A 27262-nucleotide genomic window follows, 5' to 3' on the forward strand; every position below is an offset into this window, starting at 1 on the left:
ACATGAGAAGTCATTCCATAAACATGGCGACGAATGTAAATATGGTGTTGATTTACAGATATATTCATTATTATTACTATATATTAACCCTATATCTCATACTAAATTAAAAAATGATTGGGTTTCCTGGTGTGTCCACACATACCGCGGTATGTTTCTTCTTCTTCTTCGCTTGTTGTAACACACGTCAATATCCGTTTTTTAATTTACCTGACTTTAGTTGCAAAAAAAGGTCTTTCCATTGCAGTTTTGCGTGATATACCATTTGTCTGAAAAACAACCTCTTGCCAGCACAAAAACTTTTAAATGAAAAATGAGACTTTTCCATTAGGTAAATTTTTATGTGCAAGTTATATTGGCGCAATTTGAGGATCAATGGAAAAGCGACTACTTTGTCAACACTGTTTTTTTTTTTTTTTTTTTTAATTATTATTTATTTTTACAAAATTGTACACTTTTCAAGGCTAATATCACATGCACATTCAGACTTATAACTCACTCTCATACTTGAGCCAAATCTACCACTCATCATTAGTTACGCATACATACATTAAGCGAGAAAAGCTTAGATGCATGTATGATATATACAGTCCATGCACAGTACAAATACAAGTATACATTAACACGCTCATGCAGGATCTGAAAGCAACAACATACACATACACTGCGAACAAAAAGTTAAGGATATTTTTAATTTTGGGGCTATTTTTTGAGGATTCTTGCACAGCGCTTTTTACTTTTTTGTATGTGAATTGAATTGAAACACATTTTTTTAATGACCAGACATACTGTAGTTTTATTTACAAATGGCAAAAATGACAAAAAACAAACAAAAAAAATCCTTAACTTTTTGTTTGTAGTGTACATCAAACACACACATTCACACACATACAAGATCTATAGCTCAATCAAACAAACTAGAGAGCCCATTGAATATGTCTCTGAGAAGTTTGTAAACAGATTTCAAGGCAGTGTGATGTGTTTTATTTCTCTTTGTTATGGCTTTACAATAAACTATGGACATCTGTGTGCTTATGCGATGTTTTCTAGTGGAGGGTTTGGTTGGAATTGTAACGCTGATGACAAGCAGAGGAATCAACAACACATTGCATTGACTCCAGAAGCTGCAGTCATTATCCGACCCAGAATTATACGCGTCTCTCCAGCCTGAATGCCGTTAATAACCCTGGGACTGGGCCTTTGTCGTCATCAGCATCATTTCTCAGCACCGTTGCTATCTTAACTACACTAGTTTTCAGGATGTTTGTTGAGGCACGCAGCCAAAGGAGGAGGTAAAGGGGGCCACAACTAGAGGAGTGTTGAAGTAGGAAAGTGTTGGTCATGTCCATTAAGCTGTATAATGACTGTGGGGGGAGTTGATTAAAAAAAGGAGTGAGGCATGTGTGAGTGTGTGTTTGTGTGCGGGTGTATGTTCGTGTGTATAGTGTGGTAATTCTTCGTCTGCAGTTATTTGTGGACTATTTCACAGCTCGGTGTCAGCTGTCTTGGCGGTGGAATGGCCGTTGGTAGGAGGAGGCTGGGTCTTGGCTGCTTCAGGAGACTCTCCATTTACGCTGGGTTTCTCCTGGGTTTCAGGTGGGGGGTTGAGTGGGGCCACAGAGACGAGAGTATTCCCCTGGTTCTCCTGATCCGCCGGATAGGCCTCCTCTGCCTGTAAATACAGCACAACCCAAATTTTATTCCACGGTTCTATATACAGGGTGACACAAAAAAAACGGGAACTTTTTAACAATCCAATAAAACCAAGAGTGATGGAAGAAAAATATTTTATTCATAGTAATTGAAACCTTAAACCATGCCATTTAAGAAACATTCATTCATTCATTCATTTTCTGAACCCGCTTTATCCTCACTAGGGTCACGGGGGTCACTTGGAGCCTATCCCAGCTACACAGGGGCGAAGGCGGGGTACACCCTGGACAAGTCGCCAGTTCATCGCAGGGCTGAACATATAGAGACAAACAATCACTCTCACATTCACACCTATGGGCAATTTAGATTAACCAATTAACCTATTAGTACATGTCTTTGGATGGTGGCAGGAAGCCGGAGTACCCGGAGAGAACCCACGCAGACACGGGGAGAACATGCAAACTCCACACAGAAAGGTCCCACCCCCCGTCGACTGGTGTTAGAATCGAACCCAGGACCTTCTTGCTGTGAGGCACGAGTGCTAACCACTGCACCACCATGTCGCCCATTTAAGAAACAATGATGGAATTTTCATTTTTAAAAAAAATTCCTTCCTGTAGATGGCGTCCTCCTGTACGAATGCATTCTTGAAATCTGCTGTTGAGATTCCTCATTGACCGCTGCAACATCTCAGCTGGGATACTGTGAATTTCATCCTGAATTCTCTGTTTTAACTGATCCAGAGTTCTTGGTCGAGGTGTGTACACTTTACTCTTGAGATAGCCCCACAAGAAAAAATCACAAATGGACAAATCTGGCGATCTAGGGGGCCAGGAGTATGAGCACTTCTTGGTCGTCCTGTTGGTTTCTTCTTTAGGGCAGATCGAGTCTCTTCAAAGTTATTAATCCAACATTTTATCGCGTGTTTTGATGGAACAGCACCATGACATCCTAAGCTGTAAAAACGTCGGAACTCCCTCTGCACAGCTGTCAAACTATCACCGTTTTTATAAAACATTTTTATGGCTAGCGCACGCTGTTGCCTGTTCCACTGATCCATGGTTACTAAAATGGGGGTGTGTTTATTTGCTCAAGGTCACTGTCTCGCAGTGCTGCCACTTGCTCATGTCTGCCAATACGCACTTCAAAAATTCCCGTTTTTTTGGGTCACCCTGTACAAGATGGGTAAAAAGTAACCAGGCACTGGAAATTGCTTATAGAATTTTTAGTATTACTGAAGTCATGATGAAAACATGTTTTAAACAGACAACACTAATGGGGATTTGTTATTTTCTTATTGTCTTATTTCTTATTTCTTACAAGGTTGTTCATTCTATCCCTGACCGCTTATGTTGAAATATGAAGATTTACTTTCATTTTCCCATGTAATAAAGAATATGTATTATTTGTTTCAAAAAATTTGTAATAGGAATATGGATTTTATTACCAATTTTTAAATGTCTAGTTACTTTTTGCCCCGAAAACATCAACACCCACTGACCACACTGCCAAAAATCTAAATCTTACCAAGTGTATTTTTCTCATTTCTAATCATTATATCTCATCATACTTAAAATAAGACATAATCAGTCTGGTGCCTTTCTTTATTACACCAAAGAAGAAAAGTAAGCAGTTAAACAGACAGCAGAAATGTTGGATGGAATGTGGAGAATTTGATGTAGATCACACACATGTCTTTTGGAAATGTGTTTTGGGAGATGGTGTGTGGAGTATTTTAACAAATAATGGGGTATGAGATTCCAATGAGATGTGATGTACTGTATTTGTGTGACTTGTCTGATGGAAATGTAGTGTGAAACGACATGTACGTGGTTAAGGTACTTTTAGTGGCTTGCAAAAAAGCTATTACAAGGAACTGGGGAAAGACAGAACCAACAACAAAGGACGAATGGATCACAATTATTGAAGGAATATATACAATGGAAAAAATAGCTCATAAACTGCGACTACAAGAAGCACCAATGGACAAATAATTGAATAAATGGGATAATTACAGAACTTGGAATGGTGGAAGGACTGAATAAATCTGAAAAAAGGTTTGTTTGTTCATTTCTTTTGGTGTTGTTCTTTTTGCTGATTATGTGTTTGTAAAAGTTCAATAGAAACTTAAGTGAAAAAAAAAATAAATAAATAAAAATAAAAAAATAATAATAATAAGACATAATCACCTAAAGAGTAACTTCTCAGTGAGATAAAATAACTTTTTTTTGGATAATAAATCTTGAAAATCTTATTTCAAGAAATATTGCCAAGATAATTTTCACTTTTTCCACTGGCAGATTTTTTTTGCTTGAATTTAGCAAAAAAAAAAAAAAAAAAAAAAAATCTTGAGATTGGTGAAAAAAAAAAAATCTTGAATTAAGCCAAAAAAAAAAAAAAAATCTGCCAATGAAACAAATGAAAATGATCTTGGTAAGATTTCTTGAAATAAGACTTTCAAGATCTTTTGTCTAAAAATAAGTTCTTATATCTCACTGAAAGTTACTCTTTAGGTGATTATGTCTTATTTTAAGTGTGATGAGATATTTTAACTAGAAATGAGAAAAAAATACACTTGGTAAGATTTAGATTTTTTCCAGTGTAGTAGAGTATCTGAGGTTGAGTGAACTACTTTTGGAGCAGTTTTATGTCATATTTAGGTATCAATGCACATATGTCGGCTGTAAAAATGTATAAAACTGGAATGTGGAACGCATTAAAATTTCCATGACCAACATATTATAGAGTAACAGCCACATGAAAAAAACGCAATTTGTGTCAACACTGATTCATTCTACTGAGAAAAAACAAAAAAAATCCCTGCTACTATGATACAGATGTATGATGCATATAATGTGCATGCAAATCTGTATACATACCCCACACCCTTGAATTATTGCTTGTAAACATCCACACCCTCTTATATGGTTTCTATCATGTCATATTGCCAGTAATGTGGAGAAACAGCTGTGTCTGAACAGGGAATTCTGCAAATGGATAAAGCAGCATAAAGCAGGGCGTAGGTCGCTGGATAACACACTCTCTTTCTTTCTCTGTGTATTTTCTCTCATAGCTAGCCAACAACATTCTCTAATTAAAACATTGGCTGCATCGCTAAGGAAGGAAAACAAGCCTTTTCAATTTCACGTGAAGTCAAACATGAACCTTGTCGAACACTATCTATGCGTTGCTGGATCTGTAATGAGTTATGTGCTCGTACACACTGAAAGTGTATGATAAAATACACCTCATTCAGCTCTGCAATAGGAGTTAAACTGTGTCGGAAAAATAGGTTAACAAATAATCAACTGTAAATGCAATCACAGTCAGTATTCCATTGTCTGCGGTGGAAACAACACATAAATTGTGCAGCATGTAATTATTTTCCATTGTGAACTGTGTGCTGAATAATGCATGACTGACGGGCATCTCCTGGAGAGCCAGCACCAACATATAAGGCTAATCATTAAATACTTTTCCCACTAATAAAATACTGGATTATAAATTCATTGTTGAGTGCAAATGTGTAAAGAAGCTTACCAGCCTTACTCCCTTGGTGTCAGCCTTGCGTTGGCATTTGAAGTAACCAATAGCGATTGCAAGAGCAGCCAGCAGACCGGTGATCAGTATCCCCACAAATACAGAAGAACCCGATGATGATGAGTACTTAATATCTTTCACACCCAGCTGCAAAGAGGATGAAGACAAAAGTTGGAATAAGAAGATATTTTATCATTCTAAGGATATTTAAACTACAAATGAAAGTGTTAATGTCGCCCCTCAGGCATGTCAAAAGGAAATGTCTTGTTTTGTTTTAACCCATAAAGACCCAGTGCTACTTCTGTGTCAGTTCTCAAATGAATTTCTCTCTATTTAACCATTCTTAACCCTGTAGGGTCAAAACACAGTAATGTCCCATCTGTGACGGCCCCACACCTTTCTGGGCACTAGGGGCACTGTCAGTTTCTTTTCCAGGTGGAGATGTCCTGATTGGTTGCACCTGTGACGGGCCTATTTAAGCAGGTCAACATGGACGCTCAGTCTCTCGCTGGTCTGGCCCGGTCTGGTCTGGTTCTGGTTCTGTCCTGCCCTGGTCCACATGCTCCTCTCGACTGGCCTTTTTTGTTGCATATTGTATTTTGTTTATTATTAGTTTATATAATAAATCACTGTTACATCTTTATCACCGCCTCTGTCTCCATTTTTGTCCAACATCAGAGCCAGGTTGTGACAAGTGGGGGCTCATCCGGGATGAACCTGGGACCTCTTGCACAAGTCAGAGAGCGAACTTTAATTGATTGCCATTCCAACATTTATTTCAATATAAAGTAGCTCCTTGCTTTGGATAATCCCTTATGGTCCAACTAAAGCAAAAATTAATTTAAAAGTAAAAATGTAAGTCATTTAGCAACTCTAATCTGTCAAATTGTCTCTAAAAGGTCCCGTCAGAGACATTTTGAATACCGTGTTTTGACCCTGACAGAAAGTTTCGGTTCTTTGAAACTGGAGCCTTTATTGGTCCTTCTGAACAACCCAAAAAAATGTTTTTCAAATATCAGTTTACATGTATGAGTTTCAATTTTGTATCATATTTGATACATCAGGTCTCAATGCTCAAATATTATTATTTTTGAACAAACAAAAACATAATATAACACAAACATGTCTAATAAATTGGTAATTCCTTTTCAAAGTTCAGCCTCCTTCCTCATTAATCTTACAGTGTCACTGAAAAGGCCTCCGGTGGATGAAATCCTCTCCCCTGGTGGATTATCCATGTATTGCATGTATCTAATTGTATACATCAGTTTTTTTCAAGACAAAAATATCACACTGATCATGTAGAGAGCTTCAAAACTTATGAATCAAATATGACACATTTGGCGTTACGGGGTTAAGTGATTTATCACCATTTATTACAATATTATCCTCTGTATTTTGCATTTTTCAGTGTAAATCAGGTATTTCCCTAATGCTTAATTTATTGATCATGTAGATGTTCATAAAAATTCTGAGTAAATTTAAAGGTTATTATTTTACAACAGAAAAAACTGGAGAAAACGGGACTTTTTCAGCTAGGATATCAATGACTGAACATAAAAACAGGCATCTACACCTGTCATTTGTCAAACTCCATGGGTTTTACTGGTGAATCAATGCTGTAGAAGATGGTCGTTTTTCCATGGCAACTATGGAGCCTCTGAACGTCCAAATGGGTCATATCTTTTCTTAATTGATTTATCACCATTTATTATGACATTATTCTTTATATTCTGTATTTTTTCAATGAACATCATGTATTTTGCTATATTTAATTTACTGATCATGTAGATGTTCATAAAAGCTCAGATTAAAGTTGATGTTTATTATATCAGAACCAGTTTTTCAGCAAAAATATATCATTAACTGAACATAAACCAAGTGTCTCCATCCACTGTCATTGATACAACTCCATGGATTTTACAGGTGAATCAATGTTGTAGAAGATGACAGTGTCTCTGTGGTAACTCTCTCTGAAGATCCAAAATGGGTCAAATCTGATGACCATGAAAAGTAGATAAACTGTATTTTACACCAATTATTTACATGTAGTGATAGAATTAGTGGATCAGAAGTTATTAAACATATTAGATCAGTAGATGGTTTTGGTCGCCGGTGGCTGTTTGGATCTTTATGGCTTAAGAAAATAAAACTGGTTGAAGTCCAGATCTACTTCACTAGTTTTGCCTTGAGAATTTTATGATTATTTTACTGCCACAACATCATACTGAAACTGGCACAGTAATAACCTTTCATACAGTACCTTATTTTTCAACTCGTCACTCTGGAGTGCTTCAGCCAAAGTACCCAAGTTTGCTGCAGGGGGAAACAATGTTGGAAATGAATAAATGTTTGTTTTATCAGGTCCGGACACTATTTTGATGACGAACAACAGTGCAAGAGTGTTGGAAACGTGTGATACGTTTGTCAGAAATGAACAAAACCGATGCCTTTAGCCCTTACCATCATCACTGGCCACCAGTACTTTGTCTCCATCCTGGAAGATTTCCAGATTACAGTTTTCCTTATTGCACCAGCCTGCAGGATTTGCCTGGATAACGTTCTTTGTTTCCTCCTGTATGAAACAAATTTGAAATTATTTAACTAAAATCTATATAAACGTGTTAACAACCAACTGATACAGTGAAAAATGAAATTAATTTACTTCCAATTCTCGATTCTTTGGTCATGTAAAACGTGTACAAATCAAAACCATTTGGTTGGTTAGGAATGCTATATTGTAGAATTACATGCAATACTTGTATGCCATGGTCTACACTGGCTCTACAACCCCTTGAGTAGCGTTGATCTGCTGTCTAGACACATTTTAATGGTATTGCACTATGCATTTAATTTTGTAACTTTGTGTATATTTATGTTCTTTATTTTTTATTTATTTATTTATTTATTTATGCATTTACTCTCTCCTCCTTGTAAACCTTGATTGATTGATTGATGTGTTTATTTCATATATGAATGTCAAAACAGAAGAAAATAAATAAACAAAACACTTAAACACAAGACATATAATATATATTTGAAAAGGAGTGAGAAGAAGCATAACTTATAAACTCCCACCCCTTCTCCTTACATAATTAATAACAATAATAATCTTCCTAGTCTAAGCATATCTATACTATATACTATAATATGACTGATACTTATTATTAAATAATTTGTTTTCTGGATTTGTATTATTATGAACAAATATAATATGATTTACATAAACACATAATACAATAAACACATATATGTAAATACATATTCATACACAGATATATACATACATAAACACATATACACATATACATACACATACCACATACTTGTACATCTTTATAACACCCAGTGATACCCAACATCTCCCTCATCCCTGTACCTCTGAAAAATTGTGTCTTTGTACCTCTTAAATTTTGATAGATGAGATGTGGGGCTGGGGGGGTTGGGACTGGGGTTAATATAGTTCATGTTGTATGTCTATGTTCACTTTGTATCTATGCACTGTGATTCTAACATTCAAAATTCTAATAAATATATCTTAAAAGCCAAGGATTTTTTTTAGTAAATTATCCCTCTGATTTGGGAAAAGTGCACGTCAACCAAAGAGCAATACATCTTTTTCTTCGCCCAAACCCAGATGTCAGTTACTGACGTTCTACAGCTGACCGTTGATACACAATTTTGCGTAATGGAGACAAAATGCACCGGGATGGAAAATATACTGACCACACCTTCATTTTCCCACCTTAACCTTAAACTATGATATCATCTCATTGCGCAACATCAGGCTTTGAGATTTGGAAACTCTGTTGATTTTCTGTAATGCAATCCAGACAATTCTCCACTTTCCCAGAGGATCACTATGAGCAAACCCCGAATCCTCAGTTAGTTGGGAGTGGGCCCGCATCTGGACTCTGCTATAACACCCATGTGTTTGAGGCAGGCAGGAAGGAACTCACAAGGGCAGAACACGTACAACAAAAATCACTCCCCTGGAACGTATTATCCCCTACATCTGTCTGTGACCATCACATGTTCATTTCAGCAATCCTTATATTGTCACAACCTGCTGTGTTTGACCTTATGTGTCCTCTTGGACTCATGGGTGGAGTCTCCATGAATTACAATAGACATTCTTTGTACATACCATACAGAACACATGAGTACAAACTATAGAGAACGGAATGTGTTTTTCATACAGTATATTATATTACAATACAAAGCCTTTATAGCAACTTAAACAATTTTAACTTTAACAATTTACAGGGGTATATATCTCTTAGAGTTCACAGCGTCAGATCATTAATGGTTATAAAAATGTCCCTATTGAGAAACTGTTTTTTTGTTTTTTTTTTTCTTTTTATAACTTGACTTGTCCAGCATCATAACAGCAGAATAGTGGTTTGGTTGCCTTTTTGTGCTGAGCAAATTTGCTTTGCTTTACTAAAGTATATGGGGCTCCGCTTGATATTCTACTGTCTTTATTTTAAGTTTTGTTGAATCACATTTTGATGCCGGAGAAACTGTTCTTTTATCATGGTCTGTCACACTGTTCACACACTCTTGCCTGACTCTATTCATATTCTATAAGCCTTCTGGTACTGTACTCCATGTTTAGTTTGAGTTTGAGTCAGACAGATGAGTTCTGCAGATGTTTCTGGCTCTGTGGATGAAACAGTAATGACCCAAACAGAGGAAATGTGTAAAGTGGGAACTGACCTACTGATATGGTTCTGTCGACCTGCACAAATATGTAATCCAACAATCCAAGAATCTAACTGTTCATTGTGCTTTGTGGCATTGATTTGGAAAGTACTATAATGGTGCACAGTATAAAACTACATTTTGAGAAGCTTTGTAAAAGCAAGGCGCCCTTACTGTTAAGACAGTATCTATTATTTTATAACTATGAAACAGAACCACACCCTTGCAACTTTTTATTTTGCCCCGGAGACCACAGAACAAGTGAGGAAAAAATCAGCTCTTGTCCTCATTTGTCTCCTGGCAAGAACACAATCTCAGGATTTACAGCAACTAAGGAATGTCTGCGAAAAGATCCACCTTTATCAGGGCCATATTTTCCTGTTAAAACACATTCATTTTCTTTTACTAAGTTGAATAAGCTGCTTCCTCCAGACCTAAGCTATAGAGCCAAAAAGGTCCTGGTAAAAGGAAATTATTACTGTAAGATAAAAGTGTCCAGTTCTCTGTGGCCTTTAGAGTTACGTACTAAAATCTGAGATGTCGGTAGTTTGATACTGTCTCTGGCATGAGGCAAGGAAGCACTATTGTTACAAGTTGAATGGCATGGATGATAACAGGGTGTACATTATCTGGGTGTTGATTTATGAAAATATTCTACTTTTACATTTAGGAGATAACTCTATTGTACTCACACAGTCACTTGTTGTCACCACCGCCTTGACAGCATTACTTTCGGCGATATCTTTCTCTCCAACACACTTCACGTCAGGCTGTGGAGACAGTACGCCAGGTCAGATAAACAAACGAGGAGAATACAGCGTATATTTACACATATGGTTGCAATTACAACATGAGTCACCTATTGCAAAAAGAGCTCCCTTGAAAACAAAAGGAAAATCTATGAAAGTACGGGCATACATTGATGTGTGATTTTATGATAATGATGTTAAGAAATGGATTAGCACCATTTTAACCCTTTATCGGGCAAATTACTATTTTTGGTCACTTCCACATACATTACAAGACAGTTACAGTGAGGACAATGAGGCAATAATCTCAGGTCAAATGTGGTCTACAGGGTCTGTAAGGTCCACCTCTGCATGAACAGTGTGTGTAACTGCTTTGTTTAGTACCATGAAGAAATGGTACTAATGTAAGGAATGATGTTCAAAGCAATGTTGTATAAAGTACTGAAAAGTTACACTTGAGTAGAAGTACAGGTACCCCAACGAGGAGGAATAAGCATTCAGTTCTGTAAACCTTATAACAGGGTTAATGAGTTCAAATACCTGTAACTGTAATAGGGCATTAAAGTGTGGACAAATGTTCATGGCTGAGAAGTTTGTGATGTGTATGTGTATTATTTGTTTGTAATTGTTGTTTTTTTTTGTTTACAACACTTGTACCACGGCAGGTGCCTTTGTTAGTGAGGCACAGGTCTACATACGTGCTATAATTGTGTGTATATTTACAAGTGTATGTGTGTATAGAAGAAGAAGAAGAAGAAGAAGAAGAAGAAGAAGAAGAAGAAGAAGAAGAAGAAGAAGAAGAAGAACCTCACTAAAAAATGTCTTAGGTAGAAGTTCAAGTCACTAACTGAAACACTACTCAAGTAAAAGTTTTTAAGTATCTAGTATTTACTTTACTTAAGTATATAAAGTAATCTACAATTAAATGTTCTCAAGTAATGAGACCAAAAGTACAAGTAAATGTTAATAACAACCAAAGGCAGTCAGAATTTTGAATATTACACTGCTGTTCACATCCAGACAACAGCAGTACCACAGATTGCTAACAGGTTAAGTGTGGACTGTCGTTTGCACTTGCCCATTAAGCGATTAGACCCAATGACAAATCAGCTTCCTGGCTTTGTTGCAGTCACCGGTAATCTCAGCGGTGAAAACACCAAATTTCCTTTAATATATTTTTTGCAACTTGTAACAGTACTGTGTATTAAAAATGTATCGGAGTAGAAGTATGCAATTGAGTTAGGATATGTATTCAAGTAAAAGTGAAAGTAAACAAAATAAAAAATACTCAGTAAAGTACAAATTCTCCCAAAACATACTTGAGTACAGTAGTGAAGTATTATTACTTCGTTACTACACAACATGTGTCTCTATGGGCACGTCTGTTGTTCTAATGTTCTAAATGTGATGTTATTTTCACCTTACATGTTTTTTCTTGTATTGTTTTACATATACTTCTTGGATTTTTTTGTCACTTATGGATAAGGAACCAAATATGGTAATTTCACTGACCTTGATTTTCTACATAACAATAGTAATAGTAATTTCACAAAAGTAATAAAGTCTTGTTATGTCCTCCAATAACACACTATGGCTGAACATTTAAATATTGAGTATTTCTATGAGTGCCCTGTAAAGGGTTAATATGGTACTATAAAATACTAACCACCACCAGTTTAGGAACGCTGGCGACGTCTGCAGCAGCTCCATCATCCCCTCTGGCAACAGGAGGCCCCGAAGTGCCTGACGTCTTATCGTCTTCTGGGTTGCCACCACCAAGGACAACATTTACAATGGTTGCTGGGAAAGAGGAACCTCCAGGAGCAGGTGAAGGAGCAGAATCAGCACCATCAGCAACAGAGGGAGCAGCACTAGCATCTGGGGCAGAAGTCGGCCCTGAAACTCCAGAGTCTCCAGCATCTGGAGGTGCTAAAAATACAGCACAAACGCAAAAATAAAGCATAGGCACATGCAGGAATGCCCTGGTGGAAGTGATCTCAAGTAGGGGTGTGTGTTGGCAAGAATCTGGTGATACAATACAAATCACAATATTAGGACCACGATACCATATATCGCGACATATATCACGATACTGTTAACAAGGCCATATTTTTTGTTTATTTTTCTAAGAGAATATTTCCTGGAAAAATTTAATTATACCAAAAATATGTACAAATACTAAACAAATTTTTAATTGATCAGAACAGGATTTAATACTATATCACAAAACTTTCCTCTGTAAAAATGAAAATTTGTTATAATAAATAAATAAATAAAATGATGTTTACAGACATTACAGTTTAAGGTCCCGCTCACATGTTCATATATCATATAGTTGTGAAAAGAATGCATTGTGCACAGTCCCTAAATCATCCAACATCATAATATTATTTTTGTGAGATCCTAACAAAGAAATTAACATCTGCCTCTCTCAGACAGTAAAAAGTGCTTTTAGGATGATTGAAATAACCATTATTTAACAAAACAGCGCTATCAATTTAAAAAAAAAAACTACATGTATGATCTGCAATATCACAGTACTACCTTTTTAGAATACAAACAACAGAGCAAAATACAGATGTGAATATAGAAATAAAAGAAACACTAAAAACAAAAACACGAACCTCCGCCATATCTCCATTTGAATAAATACCTAAAAATATTGATACAGTACTTTTTAATATCGACACAGTGTCATGAAATGAAATATCACGATATGTTGCGGAACAGATATTTTCTTTCACCCCTAATCTCAAGTCAGACTCCTCTTCTTCCTCAACATAATACTATCATTATGATTCTTCAAAAGTGCGTGTTTGATGAGGTTCTTACAGTCTGAGGCGCTGACAGCTCCATCTCCAGGTGCATCTGGTGCATCTGTTGCATCGTCTTGACACATCACCCCATCTGTGAAAAAGAACGAAAGAGACAGTCAGTGACAATAACACTTTGAATTCTGTCTAAAACCTTCCTTCGCTGTTGATCACTATGTTTTTTGGGGGTAAAACCCTTCTATTGATGCCAGTTATTACTAATGAAGAAGACTGACAGCCAGTATTTGGAAGTGATATGTATTTGCTGTAAAAATGTAAAATACTGGTAATATACAAGTACTATTCAATAATATTTCAACATTTAACTAGAAGGATACTTAAAAATAAGGACTAGAAATTAATGAATGAATGTCCTTTTCACCCATGATGTGTAACATATCAGATAGTACTATGAATTCTGAACTTATAATAATAAATAATCAGCTGAATGTCTGTTAGTGCTTAAATTTTGCTCATGACGAAGCTTTTGCCCACAGTGAATCTTAAAGTGAAATACTGCAGAAGCATGAATGGGAAAATTAGCCATCATTACATCTCTCATACCATATCTGGGGAAGAGTTTTGAAGGACTTGCCAGGTATAATTTTCTGTGTTTGAGGTCAGAGTAAAGGGTTTGTTTGAACAGCTTGGCCTGGTGGACCAAATTTGACTTGCCAAATGCAAAAAATGCCAAACCATTTTGGCACATGTTCTCAGGCCTACAACTAAGTATGTACTAATTGCCTCTGTTTTGCTTTTTGTGCACATAAACATCTCAGTCAGAAGGTCATGACTTCCTGACTTCACACTGATATGCTGGGAGATGTCCTATTTCATGTTCATGTCCTTGTTTTTTTTTTTTTTTTTTTTTTTTTTTTTTTTTTTTTTTTCAATGGCTTAGTCAAATCATGTTGTGAAGTGAGTCAACAGCTGCAAATTATATAACCACCCATAAACAATAGTAAATAGAAAAAGATTTGATTTTAAGTGCCAAGTTGCTAGGACTACATTGAAACAAATATGTTGTTGGGGTAAAAATACAGAATACCCAATTACAGGATTTAAAAAAACTGCACAGATATTCACCGATTTAAAAAAAAAAAAAAAAAGTACAAATGCAGAAAAAATTGTCAATATACACTCGAAACTTAAATTGGATGATGATCAGTTATTATGAGCTTATGAATTTGTGTTATTTTTTTTGTTTTGTTTTGTTGTTGTTATAATCATAGCGTTATTGGTGTAGGCTGTTGAAAATCAGTTGTCAGTCTTTTTCTTTTAATTGTTCAATTAAGGGGCAGACAAATACAAGAAATGTTTTCTTCATGCTGCTCCTTTCCAGTTATGGAGGTGTTGATTTGAAAATGTACTGTCTACTTTCATGAAAGGAACAAATAAACAAACTAAACTAAACTAAACTAAACTAAACAGCTAATTGGTTTTCTTCTTGTTATTCTTCTTCTTATTATTATTAGTAGTCATAGTCATAGTTGTTGTTATATTCCAAATAACAATTGTATGCTCATTTTTTCACCTGACTCTTGCCCAGTTGCTACAGAGCACATCTCAACCTCACTCACTCACAAAAAACCTCTTCCTGGTTCAGCTGGGTTTATCATCCCCACCCTTAGTGCCACAGACATGTAACGATAGCTAACAAAAATAGTGTCATTGTTTATTCAGCTGCCCAGTGAGGCATGTCACTATTCTCCAATATAACACTTAAAACACACACTAAGAAAGACTATAGAAGAGCAATTCAGTCCATGCTGCACCAAAACGCACAGCTCTGTGGAGAAAGAAACCAACAGAGTGAATAAACTGTTTAAAATCCAACCCAAACTATGCTGCAATCAGAGGAAAATGTGTTTGGTGCACCACTGACATTGCTCAGCTAATTGCCAGATACATTTATATAAATGAGGTGGATTTAGATGTTTAGTGTGTGTTTGCCATGCTATAAACATTGCTGGCTTTAACAAACACTGGAATCGGTTCCAAGCTCCTTGTAGGATTTTACCACCTCAAACAAAAGGTACCGTTACATCATTTTCCCTTGATTAACAGCTGGCAGTTGGCCACCATGATAGTAGTGTCCAGCAGTGTAGCCCAGGCCTTATAAAACAACATGTCTCCCACAGCGCGCTTTATCTCAACAGTGGCGTCAGCTGCCTGAACGATGTCCAAAGTCATAGACTGCATTTTAACTGGTGTAAGTAGGCATAGATCCTAATGTTTTACTGTGCTATTACAAGCTTCACCTAATTGCTTTTGAGTTGAGCTGCTGTGTTTAATGGCGCAGTAATGTAGAACTAAAATGTTTGGTCTTCACATCCCTGAATTAACCTAGTATAACAATTTATGTCTCAGATGATTTGCTCAGGACAAATATAGTAAGAATGGAAATACATCTCAAGAGGTTCATTAAGTAGTAAGAAGAGCTTTAACTGCATGAATACATAAAAAATTAACTGTATTAATGGACTATTATGCACGTAAAAATGCACATTTGCACTCAAATTTTTCACACAGTCAAATATTCAAAGCCAAAGCAATATGTCAGAGGTTTATGCACAGTAAACGCTGATTCCTCAAATAGCTGTGTGAGAAATCTCACCATGTTTCCAGCCAGGCCTCTCAGTTTCAACACAAAGTTGTAGGACCTTTAGTCTCAACACAAACACAGGGAAACATGCATAACACTCCTACTCCATATAAACACTACTTTGGCCTCCCTCCAGAGTGTTTTTGATGAGCTCAGAGAGCACAAGACCAAAGCTGCACACTGTGTAACCCCTGGGTTCAAATAAATCCTCCTCCTAACAGCTTTCTTTTACTACTGGTCTACATCAAGTGGATATCCTGCTTGGCCTGTCCTCCTTGAAGCTCTCGCACTGGGTGTTCTTGATGTTGACATAGTGTGTGGTGTGTAGCCATGCCAGATACAATGAACTAAATCATAGGTTAAAGAGAGGATATGGGCTCGGGATGGTCAACAGCAGCATAAGTCCTGCATTTCTTTTTGCCAGTGGACTAATCAGCATCAATAGATAGAACTGACAGAAAAGGCAGATATCTCGCTGGGAAATTATGTCATCCAGTGGAAGTGTTAAAGGAGTGATATTTTGCTTTTTACCTCTGCCAAGGGGGTTATGTTTTTGCTGGTGTTGGTTTGTCTGTCTGTCTGTCTGTCTGTCCGTGTGCAAGATAACTCAAAAAGTTATGGACAGATTTAGATGAAAATTTCAGGAAATGTTGATACTGGCACAAGGAACAAATGATTAAATTTTGGTGGTGATCGGGGGGGGCACTGATCTGCCTTGGTGGAGGTCTGCGCTCTCCGTGTGCTTTTCTAGTTGAAAAATGTAATTATGCATTTTAAAACAATTCCCTGTGGTCTACATAAACTGTAAATGCTATGATTGGGTTTGAATTCTTCATTAATAAAAGTCCACAGGTCCATTTTCAACCCTATTTCTGAGAAATGACACAAGAAAGGTCATTTTGAGCGCTGGCCCTTTAAATGTACATGAGTCACTTCATGCCCCACCCCCTCCAGGTTGTTGGCTGTGCTGCTCTGTCCCATTTAACCAACAACTGAACATTTTAGGTAATCGGCTCGAAGTTTGGACACATTGTCAGTATGTAGGGGTGCATCGATACCACTTTTTTCCAGACTGAGTACAAGTACAATTACTTACATTTGATTACTTGCCAATACCGAGTACCGATTTGAGTACTTAATAATACCATTACAGTTCTTAGTTACTTTTGAAAATGTACTTTATTGTCGTTGTCATTAGTCTGACTGGAACAAAGTGCTGCTACTGACACTTAATGCGTTGGAATGAGCGTTTCTCAATCAATCCACCAGGGGGCGCTGCTCTCAATTAACCATACTGGCCAAATACCACGAAGAAAAGTAACGTTCTTTAAGAAGAAAGTCAGTAATAATAAACATGGAGACGACAGAGGTAACACTAATGTGAATACTAATATTGATATTGATGAGGGTAGTTTTCATAAATATGTCAGTAGTTTTTCACTAACTCACACAGTCGCTCTTTGAAAAGCTCCGCAACCTCCACGCTGCCATAAGTGGTATCGGTGCGGTTGTATTGGTGTACTTTTACGAGTACAAGTACAAGTACACATGCTGAGTGTCGGACCGATACTGGTATCGGTATTGGTGCATCCCTATCAGTATGGACTACAACTTCTGCTGCTGTCAAACAGTTATGGTGTCTGGACCTTATATGTGCAAATGTCATGATGTAACTAGTTAAAAAACATAACAAATTAAGCAAGAATTGAAACAGGTTGTAGAAATCCACTTGATTTTTGCCAAAATGAATATAAAGATAGCTTTGCAGCACCTGGAGGGTTTAAATTCAAACTTTTGGAACTATTACGGTCCCTAAATACACAAATAAATGTACCAAAGGCTAATAAAAGTGGGTTTAGCAAAATATGACCGCTTTAAGTGATACACAGTGCCATGCATTCAAACATATTTTGCACATGTACCACTTAATGTCAGCATATTACTTCATCTATGGATATTTACGGGATCACAGCAGTTATTACTGACATGGACCATGTGGTAGTATGACACAAGTACACCTACAAACTGAACTTGATACACTGAGGGAATGAAAGTAAAGTCCATTCTAAACATACAGTATTAAATATTATATCCATATCTAAAGCAGTCATAAGCCCTTGGAGGACTGTCAAGAATTCCGCAACTGTCTATGGTGAAGAGTGAAGAGAGACGTATGAAGAAAGGCCATTGGTCAGTTGACAAAATCTGCATTGCACATTATAACCATTTGTGGGTGCTCATGAGTGGAAAACAGGACTGAATAGAGAAGTATATTAGTGTTTTTATTTATTCTCATTTATCTGTATATTTTCTAATGGCCATTGATTATGAAATAAATAAATAAATAAACAAACAAACAAACAAATAAATAAATAAACTTATAATACCTGACAGACCACTTTTTGAATGTGTAATTGAAGTCATGACTAAGGTTTTTTTTTGTTTTTTTCCATGACTTCTTACTACCTGTTTTATTTCTAAGGACTAAGTAAGATTACTTTGTCTTGTTGCATATTCAAAATAATCTAAACAAAACAAAATAAAAAATTGTCAAAAGTGCCAAAATTAAACCCAGATTCTAACGATTCAAGATTCTGATGGTTAATTTTTATTTTGTGCTATTTGACCCTGCAGAGGTGTAAGATAAATGAGCTCAGATAACACCTTTAGCAAAAACAAAGCCTGCTGTATAATGCATGCATGGTTCGTGAGCACAGCATTATCACCCCCGCTATCTTCTGTTACAAGACACTGCAGTCAAGTAAATCATGTACTCTGTATGAGTGCACCAAATTTATATGGGAAAGCATATTTTAAATAGCGTTATCTTTCCCCATACTTTACCACTCACCATGTCACTGCCTTACACATTTTTTTTTTGCCACTTTTCCCATTAATTCCCTGATCTCCTTAACCTGAGACTGTGATAGAGATCTTTGTCCTTCCTGCTATTCCAGGGCTCAAGTTCAGGGTGGAGTAGACTGAGGAAATTTTCAGTAAAAACAAACAGTGTCACGCTTGATTAAATGGGTGCAGTCACAGAGTTTGAGCAGGGGACAGACATCTTTTACGCATGGTATTTGAGGATGAGGCCAGCTTCCTCTCTGGGGAGACTCGGGAGGAGGCCAGAAGATGGGAAGAAGTGGTGCAGCTGCAGCGTATCTCCTTAGGGACCTCTTTCCCTCCCTGTACATGTGCTGCGCTGTCAGAAAGCTGTGCAATCTATGACATCATATTAAAGGGGAAAAAGCCTCAGCTGTAACTCTTGAGACTTACATTGGAGCTCCACCCATGCTATAGAGACACCACCTTGGCTGTCATGATGGACCACGCCTTCATGCGAACATCTGTCTCCAGATGTTCATCTTGGACCTGAAGTTGTATCTGCATTCCTTAAACTATGTTCTTTAATGATGATTTACACCTCCTAATCTAATTACAACTAATATACATATCCTATATTACCTGTATATATCCTAATATGTTGTACATATTATTCATTTGTAGTATAGTTACCTTTTGTGTATTTTAGTAGTTCTACACTGTAACAAATTTCTGTAATTTCTACAGTTAAAAATTACAGTAGCTTCCTGTTCTAACAATTTACAATGTGTAACTGTAAATTGCAATGCATTATGGGTTAAAAAAAAAATTTGCAGTAACTTTAAGCATTTGTTCCCAGTATTACATTGTAAAATTACAGGATGCTTGTGTCTTCAGTTGGTCCTGACTGTAAACGATACAAATGACAATTACACACTGTTATTATTAGAAAGCACGAAAGAGGACATGAAGGTGGACACAGGGAAGCGAACCCCACATCCATCCACTCAATAAAGTGTAAGTAACACATTATTAGCCCACAAAATTAAAATGTGATTCAAGTAGTAACTTCATGCAATATAATCTGACCATGTAGATGTCTATTTTAACTCGGCGTGTAATGTAGATATGTCAAAACCAGAATTTTAGTAAGAATAATGTTTCTTTATTTGTGTGAGTGACTGTATTTCACATTATTTTATTCACCTTAGTCGTGTTTCATACAGAATATACAGGGTGTAGGACTCAGAATGCACCATTTTTGCAAATGTTTGCTAGCAAAAAAGTGGTTAAATTAAGCTAATGCTAGCTGCGTGCATTAGCCTCATTCAGAAATGTCTGATAGTCCAGGCTCCGTTAGCTCTGTTAGCGCTGTTAGCATGGCTACAGTCAAACTGGAGCAGTCAAAACAAAAAAAACTAGATAACCATTAATGATTGTTACTAATGTAAAACAACAATACATTGCTGTAATTTATATACAGCAAAAACCTGTAAAAAGTATCCAGTAATATACTGTAGCTAATTATTTTTACAGTAATTAGCAGACAATGTTACAGCACTTTATTGGCAACTTTTTTGCCTGGTATTTACTGTAAACTCTACAGGAAATTTGTAACAGTGTAGTGGTACTTTAGTAGCATATGTGTATTTAACATTTTATTCTGGAGCTTTTGCACATGCCTACATTTTTCTTTAGTATTTTGTGAGATATTTTTATACTGTCCTTTTTGCACTTAGTGTTTTTGCTGCTAAAATGGAACAGAGCTACTAAACTGATTTTCATTGTTCCTGTGACAGACAGTAAAGATCTATTCTATTCTATTCTATTCTATTCTATTCTATTCTATTCTATTCTATTCTGTAGTACACATAATATTCAGGACTGCACTAAAGAATGAAGGTGAATATTACTTTTGGAATATCTGGAGTAGGTATGGAAACCAAACATTCCTTCTTACTATTTCCTCCTCCAGGGAAACTGGAAAAAAAATTAATCCCCAGTAATTCATCACCCAGGTCCCCAAATGTGAGAACTATTTTTGTTTCTGTACAGATAGGTGGCAGAGGTTTACTTTTCAATTCTGCCCACACCCCTAGTGTTTTTAAACAAAACAAAAGATAGTTCTGAAAAAATGAATGGAATTAACAACAGGTTTGGAATGTTATCCATGCACATCCCAGGAAAGGATGTGGCTGTCACAGCACACGGCATGAACTGACCTCTTTGGGCCACAGAGGTGAACATCCTGCAGGCAACAGATAACACACACCAGCTCCGGAATACAGACCCTCACACTGGAAATGGGATTACATCTGCATTAATGTTCTCACAGAGATACCGCACAGGAATTGTCCTTTGCCTAATAGTAATCACTTTTCCATTGACCCTCAAACTTTGCAAATATAACTTGCGCATAAAAATTTACCAAATGGAAAAATGACAGTTTCGCCAAAAGTCTCATTTTTTGATTAAAAGTTTTTGCTCTGACAAGAAGTGGTTTTTCCGGCGTAGTGCAACTGGTATATCACGCAAAACTGCAATGTAAAGACCTTTTATCGCAACTAGTGTCAGGTGAATTAAAAAACCGGATGTTGACGTATGTTACAACAAGCGAAGAAGAAGAAGAAGAAACATGTCACAGTATGTGTGGACACACCAGGAAACCCAATCATTTTTAAATTTAGTACGAGATAGAGGGGTAATATATAATAATAATGAATATATCTATAAATCAACACCATATTTACGTTTGTCGCCATGTTTATGGAATAACTTCTCATGTCATCTCGCGATAATAAATAAACAAATCATCGCATTTGTGATTTAATGGAAAAACCAACATTACGCACTTCTGTTTTTTCGACATTTAGTAAATATCAGTAAAGTTTTGCGCAGATGTCCAATGGAAAAGCTACTAGTGGCTGGAGGTGATAATTTAAATGTTAATGATAATAACATTATTCACACATTCCTCCTTTCTTTGTGTGACCCTGAGAAAAGACAGGGAGAAAAAAAAAAAGAATAAGAAAGTAACGTAATGATTGATAGCAGCTACTGACCATTGTTTTCATTCAATCCCCAATTTACTCATTAAAATAGTTTCAACAAGGATGTGAAACCTAAAACTTCTATTTCCAAAACAGTCCATCCTTTTGGTTAACAGATTAAAACTGGAAACACCAGCTGCTTTGAGGGGCTGTAGCCGCTTCAAACTGGGCTGCAGCAACAGATGTCCATGGACTGATTCCAGCTGTGGAGATTTTGTGGGGAGAGGTTGTAAAAAGATATGCAAACCTATAGCCCTAAACAATCTGGCTTTGATATGAGTCGGTCTAAGGAGCAGGAGATTGGGAAATAATAGCAATAAACTGACAGACTTCTAGATGTTGCCTAAATCGTGCAGTTTTCTGTCTTAAAAAGAAAAAAAAATCTGGGTTTATTGCAATTGCAAATAATGCCCGTGCATTAACAAATGTTCAGTGTCAAAACATAGGATTTAGGGAACAGCAAAAGGGAATGTCTTGTGTTTTCAATTAAGGAGTATTAAGCATGGCTTCAACAGCATGCCTTTTAGTGAACATTAATAACAAGGAGCAATTATTCTGGCAGTCAAAAGGCCTCAGCTAAGGCTCATTAAGAGCTTTTATTCCCCATGGTGAACAGTATGCCTTGCCATAAAGACAGTCCGGCTCGGCTGTCCAACTCAAAACTACATCATGTGCTACGTCCACCCATTGTATTCCACTGGCGTTTGGTGTGACATCACCCTAAAGTTGGATCGGATCACTGAGCTGTTGCTGAAGTTGAAGTTTTGATCCAGCGTCAAAAGACAGGAATAACTCTGAAGAGCCAGCAATGCTAGGCCTACATGTCTTATTTTGGAATTTGCAGTATAATCTTGGGATTGCTCATTAGCCGAACATGGCGAGTTTTGATCTGAGCAGTGATATCTGAGGTTTCTCGGCTTCACTGTAGCTTGTCCTGCCAAATTTTTAGGGTGAAAATGAAGGAAAAACAGGAGGAGAGTGTTTTTTTTTTCTCCCTTGTGCTGGTAAAACCCAACAGCTGTAAAATTGCAGCGGGGTGCCAGGGGAACAAGGAACAATAAGCTAACCAGAACAGCAGTAATTGGAAGGGGAAGATCTGAATGCTAGCACAACGGCTGCTATTCATTAAGACTGTTTCACTAGGTAAATATTGTTGCTAGACAATGTCTTTCTCTACGTCAACCCCTTTTCCTGGATGATCATTTAGTTGGTAGTGACAGTAATTTTGTTTTTATATCTTTAATATGTTTTTATTGGAAGAGAGTTGGCATCAAATGAAGATGACTACAGATATGAAGTTTTTTCTTTTGGTGATTGTCCAGATAGAAGGTAATAGAATGGACAATGGTAACAGACGGTGTTAGAATATTTCAATGATTTCAGTTGGAGCCTGATCTGGAGCTAATTGGCCATATGACGGCACACAGTCTCCAGGTTTAATTACTTTATGAGCTTACGTTGCCTCTCAGCCATCACTTTGGGTCCTAGTGGACACACACCCTAGCCTGACATAAGACGACTATCTGCCAAAGCTTATATAAAGGACCCACACCCTCGAGCAGATGACGTGAATCAAACCATCACAACATGAGACTGAAGGAATGCTGGTCAGTAGCTGAGGGCCATGAGAAAGAGAGTTACAATATTTTGCCCATGTTTACATTGGCAAGGTGAAGCTGCTGTCTGACAAAGTGGAGGATATAGATGCTGATTTATATACTCTGAAAAGCCTGCTCATGCTGTTTAACTTTTAAACTTTTTCTGCATCCTCACTGATAACATTCAGGTGTATCTTTGGGCCATTCAGCCTTTATTGTTATTCTTATACATCATTAAAGGGGTTCTTTTGAGCTTCTGCAGTGATATCTGAGAACATGCACACACATAAACACATCTCCAAACCACAAGCAAATATCTTGTATAAATGTGGTATACTCCTGCAGCGATTGTCACAACTCATTCTGCTCTGCCTGAGGCCCTAACATAGCAACAGAAACATTCATTGTAGATGACAAGCTGAAAGGAGCAACGCAAGATGTTTTTCCTCTCTTATAAAGCAGATTTAAAGCTTGGGTTTTCCCCCTGAAATCCTGGGAGAGAGACAGCTTATAACATACTTCAGCAGACGTTCAATGACATCACCCAACACTGTAGTCCATGCCCATTTCAGTGTTACATATTTGTGTGCCTGCATAAGTTTCGACTGACAGCCATGTGAAGAAGGAGCAAAAGTGAAATGTGTGTTTGTTGGAGAATCAGTGTGATTGGCCTGTTTTTACATACTGAGGTTGTTTGCTCTGATAAGCACAGTCAAACACATCAAAGATGCAAGTGTATCAAAGAATTTTGCCTGTTGCACACTGTATAAAATGTGTCCACTCATTCTCCCACCTTATTTTTCTGATTTACTGTTTCAAGCAGTCAGATATAAGGGAAATCTCACCTGTAAATGCCATTAGCTGAGTTGCACATGAGTGCTGTTTTTATAGCTGCTGTGTTTAGCATACCAGTATATATGATCCACTCAGGTAATATTCAGTTGCAACATTGCCTTTGATTTATTTCTAGGCAATGAACTTTTTTCAACACAACAGTGGTGGAATTACCTTTACTTAAATATTGTACTGCACAAATTTGAGATGTTTTCATTTGTATTTAATGTATCTATATATTTTTATTCCAGTACATCACAGAGGCAAATATTGTAATTTTTACTTCACTTTACTTGACTCGACTTGACTTGACTTTACAGTCCTTCATACACTTCCCTTTTGAAAACTACCCATCCATTGAGTCCAAAGATCCTTAAAAAGACTTAAATATCTGCAACAGTAAAATGCTCTAATAGTAAAACACTGACAAGGTTCTATTTTATTGCATGATGACAGCTGTTACTTTTTGCACATTAATTGCATTTAGATACACAGCTTTTCTTAAATAAAGCTGAGTAAAGAGTTGTTTTCCTTGTAGTGAAGCATTTTCACAGTCTTTACTTGATGTTAGGACTCCTTCCACCATCACCACCATTACTCACTATCTGACTCCATGCACTCTTGCCTAATGTGGGATTAATTCAAGGCCATGGTGAATACGTTTTCTGGAGTCTATGGTATGGATATGTTGGTCAAACACAGACTGTATTAAATGGCCAGACTCCTAAAAATAGGTATTTTTGTGAAAAAGCTGGAAACTATGTTTTTAGGACCCGCCTACTCACTGCTGTCTCGCCTTTTGCCCTCATGGGGTTAATGACATCACTGCCACCAAATCTGATGCATTAAAATTCCTGATTCACAGTGAGAACAAGACACAAGGCAGGAGCTGAGCAGAGAAGCTCAGAATATCAAAACAGGATGATTTGACAAAGAGTCTTCTTTGACAGCTATAATGAAGCATGAAACATAAAAATTTTCTGTGACTTTGAGTGAATATTGACGTCAGAGGGGTCAAACTTCTGACCCACTGAAGTTGCATAGTCCTACATTGTGAAAAAAATCAGTGAAGAGACAGATTGTCCCTTGTGACTTGTCAGTTGTGCTGGAAAAGTCAGTGTTAAATGTATCAAAACAAAAACAAAAATAGCCACATGATTATGCAGAAAATCAACACAGAACAGAAGAAGTGACTCAAATTAAATATTGTGAGGTTTTCCATTTTTGATTTCAGAGCCATATGTGATCATACTTCTGCAAATTCACACCACAACACTAGTTGAACACTTGTGTCCACTATGTTGCAGGTTTGTGTGAGGGCTACTGATGGATGTGGCGAAGAACTGAGGTGAGGTCAACAGAATGGAGACAACACCCTTCTGAGCTCTCTGAGTAGCATGTTTGATCAGCTTTATGCAAATGTGACAAAAGGCAAAATCAGGATGGTTTATAATTAGGATATTAGAGTCTGCTCTCTTTTTAAAGCCACAGTGATAATAAAAATATAAATGGTGGATATGAGTTGCATCTACTACTATACCCACGTATCGAAGGTTTAATTTCTTGGCAGGGAGCAACCAGAATAATTAGATTTCCATGTAAATCTAATTACCATCTGTTTAGCTGCTGTTGCACATGGTATGTGGTGTGCCTCTTTATTGTGCAAACTACGAACATGTTCCGCCATCTCATGCATTTTCCCCTTTTAAAGTAAACCCCTGGTTATTTTCATCAGTCTGGAATACTCCTTTAAGTGTTCCCAAGGTCACTCCAAACGGTTACTGCCCCTGTGCCCATACACCGGGGGCCTGTAGAAGTTGTTATACTGAACTAAACTAGAACTTGTCCTCCTTTACAACCGACCAGACAGCAACACCATCCAAGCCATACATCACCCTGCAATTAGCATGAGGCCTCAAAGTGATTTGGAGTGGACTGCCCAGTTATGATGATCACACACACACACACACACACACACACACACACACACACACACACCTACACACACACAGACACACACTCTTCTTCTGTTTTCAGACCGCCAGGGAATCAAGTTGAAGGTACTATTTTTGCTCTGTTGGATCCACATGTGTTATGTGGTCATTTTGTTATATGTAGCAGACATGCAACTCTCACACACACGAAATGTCAAAGAGTAACAGTCAAAAATATAGCATGAGGCAACACCCATTAAATGACCAGAGAGTATATTTTTCTACGCTTAAATACTTCATGTGCCTACCAAAGTTATCTCAAATCCTTTTCCACACGTTTAAAATGTATTAGCTCCACCCAGATGCTCAGACAGGATGTAAAGCATAATTATTCTACAACTGCAAATTTCCACTCCTGAGCAGACCTTTGTGTCTGCAGCCACCCCTGAGCCAACCATGCCCCTTTACAACCTCATGCTTGAACACATGAAAGCAAAACCTCAAAGTAAAACACATGGAAGCTGCTGTTGATATACGCATTACACACACAGAAAGAAAAACACAAATTTCAACATGCAACGTAAGATGAGAGGATACATAATTCCAATCAAATAAAAGCTGATGTAGTAACAATAATAATACTCACTGCTCAGCAGCAGAGCGCACACCAGCAGAACACCAGCCATCGTTTTCCAAAGCCCATTCATTCTCCACATGGACGCAGCCATCCTCCCTGGTCAGACTCAGTGCAGATGGGGAGAGTGTTTTGCTGAAGGAGTGTGTGTGAGAGTATGAGTAAGAAGTGTAGTAAGTGATGGTGAGTGAAGTGTGTGAGGGCCAGGGGAGCTGGGAGTTTCCTGTGAGGTCTGAGTGAGCGGGACAGACAAGCAGGATAAAGCCTGGCTTGTGTTCTGGTGCTCTTTATATGGCCCCACTCCTTTGGCCTCTCTCTCTCTCTC

The 27262-nt window shown here is 37.3% G+C and overlaps 1 protein-coding gene across 1 annotated transcript; it reads right to left on the minus strand.

Moving 5' to 3' along the window:
• Positions 1–769: 769 nt before the first annotated feature.
• Positions 770–27185, minus strand: cd34 (CD34 molecule). Its single transcript, XM_030139941.1, has 8 exons — positions 26950–27185; positions 13479–13553; positions 12313–12575; positions 10590–10667; positions 7657–7768; positions 7457–7509; positions 5194–5340; positions 770–1672 (listed from the first exon to the last, which is right to left on the minus strand). Exons 1-8 carry the CDS (start codon positions 27029–27031, stop codon positions 1484–1486), a joined length of 999 nt encoding a protein of 332 aa, XP_029995801.1. The 5' UTR covers positions 27032–27185; the 3' UTR covers positions 770–1483.
• Positions 27186–27262: the final 77 nt, after the last annotated feature.

Source organism: Sphaeramia orbicularis, chromosome 7, assembly GCF_902148855.1.
Source record: "Sphaeramia orbicularis chromosome 7, fSphaOr1.1, whole genome shotgun sequence".
Taxonomy (NCBI): Eukaryota; Metazoa; Chordata; class Actinopteri; order Kurtiformes; family Apogonidae; genus Sphaeramia; species Sphaeramia orbicularis.